Raw genomic sequence first — 12025 nt, forward strand, 5'->3', positions numbered from 1 at the left:
ACCATAATGACTCTAATGATGAACATGGGCCTCATGGTTGCGGTAACACGCTGGGTGGTATGACCGGTGCCCCCTCTGTAGGTTATGAGCAGTGGTAAATAGGAGCTGTTATGCACCTCCACGGCAGAAGGGGAAAGGGGGGCTATGTCTGAACGGCATTGTTACACTTGCAGACAGAAGATGCCATTTGTTTGGCTTCAGGGCTGAAAGAAATGTATACAGATGGACATTTCGAGAAGCCAGTTGCCCAAATGTCCTGAAACATTACTGCCACTGAAACATCTGGAGCCCCACTAATCCCAATGCCGCGGGGAGGCAGGTGCCTTTGTGCCCAGAGTCCTGCTGGGGAAAGAGCCTCACTCTCCCGCCACCAGATGTGTATGTCTGGAGAGCCACAGCTGGTGGGTGACCTGGACTGGCTCGCACTGGAGGAACAGCTGTGGCAGAGCCCGTAATCCATAAAATTGCTCTTCCAGCGCGCGCCCGGCTCAGCGGCCTCGCTGCTCTAACATGTGGCCCGCAGTCACGATGCTAAATAATTAAATAAACAGCTTCAGTAAGCAATGATTTAAGCAGTGTGCGTGAAAATTGCCTCCAGGAGGGAAATAAATCCGACCTCCAGCTCCCAGATTCCCGCGTTCAAAAGGGACTTATTTAGCCTGATCATTTGATCATTTGCCATTTATTTGCAGTGGGAGATTTGGCTGACTTCAGAGATTTTGTTTTGATAAAGCTGGAACCGGACGAATGAGTGTTACTCAGGAAAAGTCTTTCTGTCCCCCTCCTTCTCCCCCCACCTCCTCCTTTTGCTTCTCTCTTCCGACTCCCCCTTTTCTCCTCCTTCACCCCCTCTTCCCTCCCCCTCTGTGCATCTCCCTTTGTCTCCCTCTGCCTCCCCCTTCTCTCTCGCCTCTTTCCTCTTTCTCTGTCTCCTTTTCTTCTTCTGTTGTTCTCTCCTCTCTACTGCCTCTCTGCTTCCCCATCTTCTTTCTGTCTCCCCTGACCAGGGCAGGCCCCTGGAGCTGAGACCCCATCCCTACCTCTTAAAGTAAGGCACAAGGTAGCTAATATTAAACGAGATGGGCAGAAAGCCGTCCTAACACCAGCCGGCAGCAGCCTTTCAAGATGCCTTCTAGAGAGGATAGTACATACGTTGAAATAGAATTCCCAGTACATACACCCATGCACGATCACCCCTAAAGTTTCCCTTCAGGGTTCTCCTTTTACATTGATGCACATGGTGGAAAGCACAGAGCAGTTCCAGGAGAAAGTATCCTAAGGCCCGTTACACTTAGTGGTGGACTTACCTGACAGCAAATCATTTTGCCTAAGCGGCCGGGTTTACTATGGCAGTCCTGAGGATTCAAGAGTTCTCCTGCTTATTACCTAATGATCATGTCTCAAAAGCCCAGAAGAAATTCCAGTGTTAGCGATTCAGGTAATCTTTTCACAGGAAACGATGTTTTAAATGATGGTTAAGTTCCCAGGCCAGGCGACACAGGCATACCTGACTCATGCTGCTGCTGATTTAGTATCATCTCAGTAGTAGGTCCAAACAGGGAACCCTCTGACCTGCAAGGAGGAAAGTCGTACAAGTCTTATATGACATCTAGCCAGAGCGGGGAAGGGCCCCAGGATCAAGGGAGTTGAGGAAAGATATTAGACTGCACGGCCCCCAGGTCCTTCTAGCTCCCAGATTCATGGCATTGGCAGGACTGGGAGATGGCCAGTGCATCCTGATGGAGATTGAATAAGGAGGTGCTTCACACGTACACTGCTGTGCACAGAAAGGGATTAATTAAAGATTAGTTTCAGGTTACAAATAACGATCTTTTCCATCCTGGAGAGGAAGTGAGCTCACCAAGAGACCTCCTGAGCAAACGCAGGTCTCCAGCTCCATTTACATTTCTTTGTAGAATCGTTTTTTTGTTTTATTTTTAAAGATTTCATCATGTCCAAGGAGCTTTGGCAGCCCCAGGTGAAATCAACAAAAGGACAAGCCATCTGCACCATGGAGCCAGCAGTTGCTCTGTGGGGTTTTGGCTAAAACTACCAACTACTGAGCTTTATATACCCAAATGGTTCCGTCCCTGGTAAAGTCCATGTTGTATTCTCAGAAGCCTTGAAAAGCAAGATAACTTAATGGTGTCTTGTGTTCTCTGATGGCTGCAGTCTCTTCAGTACACGCTCCGGTATCTCACACACCATTCGTAAGTTCAGAGTAAGCTTAGTTTACACACAGACCAGTGTTCTTGACGCCTCAGTGGTGTGTCTCATGGTATTGCCCAAGTCCAGGAAAGCAAAGTCCAAGCATTTGTGTCCACAAGTCCTACCGCCATATCTGACTAGATCCAGAGTGGGCAAATTGTGCTCACCCCATGGCCATCCTGAGATCATTCATTCATTCACTCATTCGTCCATTCATTCATTAGCACTAGACCTCCTGATCTCCGGTCTCCCCCCTAAAAAGAAAAGGTAACAACCGCAAAGCATTGCCAAGTAATACAGATTTTACTGAAGGTTTCTTGTGACCAAGAAGACAGCTACATCTTAGCCCTCCCTAAGCAACCTAATCCCAAGCCCTCACTGTACCTGTCTCTTCTTTCAGGATTTCTCTCTTCCTTGTCTCCAGCTTCCTAATTCCTCTCATCCTCCAAAAGTTCCTCTCCTAATTGCCCCAGCATCCTTTTCCTTTCTAGACAAATAAACATCCCTTTTCTGCTATGGAATAATTCCTAGGTCACAGTTCCGGATGCAGATCTGCCATTAGCTCGCTTGGTGACCTTGAGGGAGCCCTTGGCTTTGCTTTCACCTGTTCTCACGTACAGCGTGAAGGCAGTCAAAGAAGACAATGTCCAGGTCCCATACCATTTGGAAATGCGTGCTCTGTCTGCTGTTTCCATCCCCCACTCATTAAAGAGCCTTTCCAGTGTGCTTCTTTTTGTCAGAGGGCCAGTGTGGATGTACTGGCAAGAGATCAGTTTTGCTGAATTGTGACATGATGATGCGAATAAGGGAAGTTCACTCAGAGATGGTCACCATTTGTTCATTTCAATGTGTTGTGACCATTACATTAGAAAAATGGCGATGGTTATGATCCCAGTGGCGATGATAATCACAAGATCAGTCCCCTACATTTCACAACTCTTTTCTGCCTACAAATTTCTCTTTATAAACACAGTATAATTCAGTCCTTTTAACCTTTCTATGCGATAGATAGAATCGATGGTAGTAGCACAGTTTTGCAGATGCAGGAAATGAGGTTCAGAAAGATCAAATGATTTGCCCAAAGTCACATTACCAGAAAATGAGAGAGTTGGGACGTAATTTTTGTCTTCTGATTCTTAGCGGGATAGCCTTGCCAAAGAGGAAAGCGGCCCCAGACATCCAGGGGCTGGCCGGGCTCTATCAGCCAAGCGTTGGTGTTCTGTGTGGACATAAATAATTTCACAGAACATCAACACCAGACAAGGCCACTCGTGGCCATGAAGGATGGAGAAAAAACAAAAAGCAAACACAACCCTGATCATGTCTGAACGTAGATGAAAAATAGAAACTTTTATCCAAACCCCAGGAATCACCAGACTTCCCCCTATCCCCCTATAATATGAATGACTACTGTTTGTTTATCCATTACAGTTTGGCGTTGTTCTGGTCTTCCCTACTCTAGATAAGATTTACTAAGATGCTAATCGTAAAATTACTCCCAGTACCTGACAGCATGTAATCCACAATGAAACCTTGCCTCCTTAAACCCTGCCTCCAAATAACCTATTATAAGGCCAGATCCTGTAATAAATTCTTTCTTCTTGTTGAGAAGCCCTATGGTTCCCCACGGGTGTGTGTTCTCTCTCACGGCAACGAGTTAAAAACCCAACTTGTTCAACTCCAAGTGTGTTCCTAGTGATCTTTGCCTGGAAGGCACTGAGGGCCCTTTCACTACTACTTTTTACTAATAAGTGACACTGTCTTGAAAAATAACTAGAAGGAAACAAAAATGCTATACAGTCGGCCCTCCATATCCACGAGTTCCACATTCCTGTATTCAGCAAACTACAGGTAGAAACATTTGGGGGAAAAAAGTTCCAGAAAGATCCAAAAAGCAAAACTTGAATTTGTCCCATGCTGGCAACTGTTTACATAGTATTTATATTGTACTTGAAACTATTTACACAGCATACGTTGTATTAGGTATCATAAGTAATTAGATAATTTAAAGTATACAGGAGGGGCTTCCCTGGTGGCGCAGTGGTTGAGAATCCACCTGCCAATGCAGGGGACACGGGTTCGAGCCCTGGTCCAGGAAGATCCCACATGCTGCAGAGCAGCTAAGCCCATGTGCCACAACTACTGAGCCTGCACTCTAGAGCCCGCGAGCCACAACTACTGAGCCTGAGTGTCACAACTACTGAAGCCCAAGCGCCTAGAGCCCATGCTCCGCAACAAGAGAAGCCACCACAATGAGAAGCCTGCACACCGCAACGAAGAGTAGCCCCCGCTCACCACAACTAGAGAAAGCCCGTGCGTATCAACAAGGACCCAACGCAGCCAAAAATAAATAAATTAATTAATTAAATTTATAAAAATAAATAAAGTATACAGGAGAATGTGCATAAGTTGTATGCGAGTATCACACCGTTTTATATAAGGGACTTGAACATCCATGGATTTCGATATTCGAGGGGTATCCTGGACCTAATCCCCCACAGATACTGAGGGACAGTTATATCAGAATCTCCTGGGCAGTTCTGGAAAAAATATAAGCTTCCTGGACTCTACCCTCAAATATTTTTCTATGTAAATTTCCAGTCCAAAAGATAAATTCCTTTTTGATCTCAGCTATTATCATTGAGAATGATGACACCCCCAGGTTATTCTGATGCATTTCTGTGGTCTAGCTTTTTGGAGCCTCCTGAACTTCAGGTATTTAGGTAGCTCTATGTTGTTGTTGTTTTAAGAATTCTGACACACTACCCTGTTCTACTTTTTCCATAATACCTAAAACTCTCTGCAGTTTTCTAGTTGATTTATTAACACATGTTTAAATGTCTGTCTGTCTGTCTCTATCAGCAGGTAAGTGCTAAGGGATCAGGGACTTTGTCTTCCTTTTGCCGCTACTATAGCCTCAGCTTCAAGAAGAGTATCTGTTGTGATATGATAAAACCTCTAAAATTTATTTTTTATTGAATGAAATTCTATCATGAAAGATTCAGTAACTTTCAAGGCAATTAATTACAAGATATTATAGCCTCTTCTGTCAAGAAATGACTTATATACTTGTCTGGTGTCAAATGCAGCCAGCGAGTCAAGGGTAGAAAGAGTGAGGCAGATTTCAGCTGAATATAAAGGTGCCCTTTCCAACAGTTAGGGCTGGCCAAAGATATGCCGGTCCTTCAAGAGGTGGTGAGTAGGGCTTCCCTGGTGGCGCAGTGGTTGAGAGTCCGCCTGCTGATGCAGGGGACGAGGGTCAGTGCCCCGGTCTGGGAAGATCCCGCATGCCACGGAGCGGCTGGGCCCGTGAGCCATGGCCGCTGAGCCTGCGCGTCCAGAGCCTGTGCTCCGCAACGGGAGAGGCCGCAACAGTGAGAGGCCTGCGTACCGCAAAAAAAAAAGAAAAAAAAAAAAGAGGTGGTGAGTATTTTGTGCTTTCATAAATGCAAGCCAAAATCTACAAGTATTTGAAAGTAATTTGCTGGTTAGCTGAGGGAAATCTCACTCAAGCATTAGTTTGGAGGAAGGACGTAATGGTTTTTAAAATCATAGCTGGAGAGCGTATGATTAAAAGTAATTGACAAGATATGGCTAGAGTCATGAGGCTGACTGTCACAGCTAGCTTCTGAAAACCAATCCATTTACATTAAAGTCCAATACAGTCTTGTCAGATGTATCTGTTCTGCGAAAAGCTCTTTATAATTGAATGCAACGGAACTAACGTATTCCCTCTCTCCCCCTTCTAGGGCCAAAAGCTGTAGAAGCTTATGGCAAAAAGTTCGAGGTAAAGACAGTTTCTGGAAAATTGCTCTTCTCTGCAGATAGCAATGAAGTGGTAGTAGGAGCTGAGAGATTAAGAGTTTTAGGTAAGTAAACTTCAGTCATTGAACTGGTTTAATGCTACTGTGTACATTTTAGAGGAAAAGTTAAATGGTGTCTAGAAGAGTGATTTTGGCTAATTACCTGTAAAGGTAACTTTACTCTCTCAAAGCAAGGACGATGAACCTCCCAGGCACAACCTTAAAAGTTTCTCAAATCATGAGTCTTTGTGGCACGTCTGCCATCATCAAGCTTCGGGTGGGGATGTGTGCTCATACCAAGAAATGTACTAATCCTCACAGGTTGGCAGTCCTGCAGTAAGCAGTCAAGACTTGTATACGTTGTTATAGTGATTACTAAACCTGGTTGTAAGTTAAGAATCATGTAGGGAACTTCTGAAAAGTTCAGGTTCACAGATCCAAGCATGACTTAACTGAATTAGAAGTTCTGTTATAAGGACCCAAGAATTTATTTGTAAAAACAGGAATTTCTCTGTTGGTTCCACTGTTGGGATCATTGAATTTGGCTGTACACCGAAATGGTCTAGCAGGGTGGTTTAAGAGTTCTGGTACTGGAGCTAACCTAGCTTTTCATCCGGCTCTGTCACCTACTAGCTGTGTGATTTTAGACAAATTACCAACATCACTGAACCAGTTTCCTTTTCTGCTCGATTGGGCTAAGAACATCTACCTCCTCTAGTTCTCCCTAGGGCTCAATCAGATTGTGTTAGATCATGTTATACACACTTATCACAGTGCCGAGCACAAAACAGTACTCATTCAGTGCTGCTGCTGTTAATACTCATGCTGCTATTAATTCTAATCCTGCTTTTCCTTCTCTTGCTCTCTATGAGTACCAGTTAAAAGCTCAGACTCTGGAATTAACCCACTATATTTTTAATGCTATCTCTGTCCTTTAATAGCTGTGTGACCTAAAGCAAGTTAGCTAACCTCTCTACACCTATGTTTTGCTCATCTGTAAAATGGGGGTAATAGAAGTATCTACCTTCTGAGACTGGAAGGATTGAATGAAATAATCTGTGGAAAGTGGTTAGTAAGTTGGCTAAAAAATAGGAAGTGTTCACTAAGTGCTAGATGTTATTAACTTAAATTATTATGTTATTTGTACTTGAACTTATTATTTGCTGTCTACATTATTAGTTGTACCCTGCATCTTCTTTCTTCTCTATTAGTGCTGTCTTGCCTCTGTTCATCACCTCCACCCTCAGTCCATCAGCTTGTCTGGCCTGTCTGTCTGTCTCTCTATCTGATATAATACACATTCATATCTAACTTTCTTTCTAGATGACTCCTAAGTTTCCATCTCCAGGCCTAGCATCTTCCCTGAGTTCTAGGTCTTCCTTTTCATCTAGATATTCCACCAGCCTCTCATACTTAGTGCATCTTGAGTGCCTAACATAATAACACACGTGAACATGCACGCACACGCACATACCCCCCACACACACTCACCCTCTACTCTCCCACCTGTATTTACCCCTGACTCCCCTATCACTCTTACTGGCCCCATTATGCTTTCCTCTGTCAGTGTCAAAACTTCAGCATCGTTCTGACCAGCATCAGGCTCAGCAGAGTCAGAAGATGGCAGTGGCCATCCTGACAGAGCTCAAGGGCATGGGAGGGCCGGGTGCAGAGGCAGCGAGCCAGGGGCGGTCTAATCGCTGGTCAGGTGCTCACTGGGATGGAACAATTCCTTTGTCTTTCAGGGCCTTGCTTTTTCCTATCTGTAAAATGAGAGTTGTCTAGAGCAGAAGTTTCAAACAATTTTTTAAAACTTAGCAACAGAAACTTTTAAAAATAAAATTTCATACCAAACCCCAATCAATAAAATGTATAAAAGAACAGCACTGGGCTTCCCTGGTGGCGCAGCAGTTGAAAGTCCGCCTGCCGATGCAGGGGACACGGGTTCGTGCCCCGGTCCGGGAAGATCCCACACGCCGCGGAACGGCTGGGCCCGTGAGCCATGGCCACTGAGCCTGCGCGTCCGGAGCCTGTGCTCCGCAACGGGGGAGGCCACACCAGTGAGAAGCCTGCGTACCGAAAAAAAAAAAAAAAAAAAAAAAAGAACAGCACTGCTCTGGGTTGTGGATGGGGCTTTTAAGGCATAAAGTTTAAGCTGTATAGCTTCTTTCTTCCCCCCCACTCTGTCCTTGGGAGACCTCTTAGAACTTATTTTTAAAACCCCTTAAGTAGATAGTCTTTAAAAGAAAAAAAGGTAAAGTCTACTGACCACTTGCATGATCCAAGTAGCATGCTTTATATGCATTATTGCATTTAGACCTCACCAACACCTTGTGAGGCAGGCACCGTTTTTATCATCCCCATTTTACAGATGATGGAACTGAGCTATAGGGAGAGGTGAGCCATAGTAAAGGGTGAGAGCCAGGATTCCCAGCCAGGTATTTGAATACAGACTGCTTCACATTAAAGCACTATACTTTGCTGCCTCCTCAAATTGGTCCCATTTTTACATGAGTACACTAAGGCTTGAAGAGGTGAAGAAACTTGCCAAGATCAAGTACCAGTAAGTGGTGAGACTGATGTTCAAATCCTTGCCTATGGACTCCACCCTCAGTGCACATGGCTACACATAAATGTAGCTCTAAGACCTTTGCCAACTCTCACAGTTAATGTTTTTCTCTATTATTCGTAGAAATGGCACTTTCTATGTTAGTTCTAAGCTTTGGGGGGAAAAAATGCAGAAACGTTAAGCTATCCTCTTAGTCAAGAGTCTTTTGCTCTACCAGTTCCAAAATAACTGCCCAGGGGAAAAAGTGATGGTATCTCATGCCGAGATCATTTTGTACAAATGGTGTTTGGCACTTCCCATTAGTCTTTGGGGCTTCGTGAGTCACCTCACTGCTTTAAAATCTGACTTTGCAAAGATACAGATATGTTAGATGTCCAAACACTGTGGTTTCATCCTAGTGTACAAAACTCTATGATGGTATCATGTAAGAACTTCCCCCCCTCCCCTATCGTGACATAAACTAAGGATTGGAAGACGATTGTAGCATTTGGTCGCTTGAAGGCAGGTGGATAATTTTGCTGCTGTTGTTTCTTGTGCTTGTGATGTTTCACTTACAGAATGATTTAGGATAAAATCTGTCTCTATCCATCATCAGAAGCATTTGCTTTTTTGTGTTAAAAATGTAGAAAGGAAGCATCGTAATAAATACCAGTGCTGCTACCAATGCTGAAAAGAAGAGGAAATGACCACCCCACAAATCTCACATCAACCTACTCAGTGGAATGAGCCTAGTGTGTTGCAGAAATGAGCTTCCTGTCATCTGGGATTCAGCCATATGGTGTGGAAGGAGAAGTTTAGGCAATTTCATTTTCAGCTTAATGAGAAGTTTGTCTTTTTGAGTCATCAGACTGCTCAAACTCTTGGGAGGTTGGAATCTGGTTGCATATTTCGTGGTGGAATCTAACATAGCTGGGTTTGAATCTTTGCTCAAGCATTTACGATCTGAGTGACCCTATCCAAGTCTATTTTTCTCTTTAAGCTTTAGTTTCTACACGTATAAAACAAAGAGAGAGGAATACAATAAAGAATGGAAGTAAGAATGAATGAATACAGTAAGAAACATCTGTAAATAAATCAGTAATTTTAGCTGATAGCTGAGTAAGAACAAGCAGTAGAAGATAATAATAACCCTAAGGAGATAATGTCTCTTGGAAACAGTTGCTTAACCCATGGGCTCAGAACGATTGTTTATACTCCTCTCTGGATAACCACACCCACCTATTCAGTTTTCAGGATAATGACTACCTTGGGCACACTCCAAGGACCTTGAGTAGTCTGGCTAAAGGACTAGTAGCCATACCTCATAAAGAACAGTCTGACTATCTGGAAACTTTTATCCTGGAAAAGATATGGAGGAATCATGTAGGCAGACAGCAGTTGCTGACGTTTCATAATGCACAGTTTCCTGGGGTAAAAAGAGCAGGCAAGAGCTGTGTAGTTGAGTGGTCGAGAGAACAGGTTTAATCCCGGTTTCTGTCATTTGTCAGCCAGTGCCTTGGGATATGTCATTTACCTTTCCAGGCTTCCTTCTACTCTGTGACGTGGTGTAATAATGCCTGACTCTCTCAGGAGTTCGGAGAAGTAGATGGTACAGTACACGTACTGATTATCAGCACGGTGACTGGTACAAGGTCAGCACTCTACGTGCTGACTGTTGTGTCGGTGATGGTCTTTGCTGTTCCACTTGGACTTCAGGGAACCCATCAAGTTCTAAAATTGTACCTAGCCCTTGTATGTTCACAGAGGAAGGTACTCAGAAATTGGCTTGGGACTTGTAGGAGTGTTCAGATATCAGTTCAGTTTGGACTGGTAGATATCCTGAACACAGCTAGGGTCAGAAGAGAAAACACCTTTTGAAGATAGGGATTGAAGGCCTGGGTTGAATTCCCAAAATTGTAGGGTCTTTCCTTCCACTCAAAGACTGGTTCTCAGAGCATGGTCCTTAAATTAGGAGCATCAGCTATGGTCTACTTGTTCGACATGCAAATTCTCAAGCTCCACCCTAGACCTATTGATCAGAAACTCAGGAGTAGGGCCAGTAAGCTGTAGGTGATTCTGATGTAGGCTAAAGCAGGGGTTTCCAACCGCCGGGCTGCGGACCGCTACCAGTCCACAGCCTACTAGGAACCAGGCTGTAGAGCAGGAAGTGAGCGGCGCGCAAGTGAGCCAAGCTTCATCTGCCGTGCCCCATCGCTCGCATTACCACCTGAACTATCGCCCCCCTCCCCAGTCCGTGGAAAATTGTCTTCCATGAAACCGGTTCCTGGTGCCAAAAAGGTTGGGGACCACTAGGCTAAAGAACACTGACCTAAGACAGTCACAGCTCAGTCATTTTGCCACCACTTTGCTGGTAGCTCTCATTTGAGTTCAGGTTCAGCTTTTTCCACTTTGCTCCAGAAAAGCTACAATATAAATAGAGCAAACACACACAGAGGGCTTATTCTGTGCAAGATGCCGGTCTCTTGCCATGAGTAAATGCATTTGATCCACAGCACAATCTTAGAGGAACCTGGCTCATCACCGTGATTTATAGAGGGGCAAACTGGGGTACAGAGTGCTGTGAACTTTGTCCTCAGTTCCACAGAGGGACACTGGCAGAGTCAGGACCTGAATCCAGGCAGTCTTACCCACTGTGCCTGATGACCTCTGTCACAGCGAGCTTCAACTTCCCTGAACTCCATAGCACGTTGCATCATACTGAGCGGCAAAGAGAACTGGACCACAGTTGTCCACTTATTCCCCTCATTTCTGGCTTCTAGAGACGCCGCTCTTCCCACAGTTTTCCCACATCTGTAACTGTTCCTCCACTTCCTTCACTACCTCTTCTTTCACTTACTCAGGGACGTGGATTCACTCCCGGCACCACACATGGACTTGTCCCTGGGTCAGTCCTTAGTTTTCTTTTTTCACGTTTCTATGGAAAATCCCATACTTACGTACAGTTTCAATAATTGCCCTTTTCAGGTGACCCTCAAATCTGTATTTGCCTTGAGCTGTCTTCTCATTTGTAGTTCCACATTTCCAAAAACCTGGACTTTTCTGCGTGGATGTCTCTCCATCACTTTCACTTCCTCACTTGCAGCTGAACTTACCAATCGCCCTGTCACACTCCCCACCTCTCCAGCACCTACTTCCCTAACTCTCCACATGGGGCCTCCATGCCCCTAGGCTTCAGGGCCTTTCTTTCATTCAGGTACCAGGCCCTGTCTTTCTTCCCATGGGCATCAATGTCTTTGTCAACCTTAGGTTTTCCATATTACAAAGGTATCTATTTAGGTCTTACACAAGAGAATTTAAGGTTATAGCCAAGCCCGTTCATTTAATATCCAAAAAGGTGTAAAATTAGCGTGCAGGATGAGGCATGGTATAGTCTAACTTTAATTACAGAACAAAGGTATTAAGTACCAGTCAGCAGTGGCCTTTAAAAAGCAGCAAAAGTAGGCAT

At 44.6% G+C, this 12025-nt stretch overlaps 1 protein-coding gene across 1 annotated transcript in view; it reads left to right on the top strand.

Annotated features, from left to right (window-relative positions):
* SGCD (sarcoglycan delta) overlaps positions 1–12025 on the top strand; it is a 416585-nt gene that overhangs the window by 259795 nt on the left and 144765 nt on the right. Inside the window, exon 6 of the mRNA XM_089909613.1 lies at positions 5958–6077. Within this exon, the coding sequence (XP_089765739.1) occupies positions 5958–6077 (120 nt within the window). The remainder of the gene's footprint in view (positions 1–5957; positions 6078–12025) is intronic.

Source organism: Delphinapterus leucas, chromosome 3 (assembly GCF_059928025.1).
Source record: "Delphinapterus leucas isolate spDelLeu-1000000601 "Yukka" chromosome 3, BTC_Dleu_Yukka2, whole genome shotgun sequence".
NCBI lineage: Eukaryota > Metazoa > Chordata > Mammalia > Artiodactyla > Monodontidae > Delphinapterus > Delphinapterus leucas.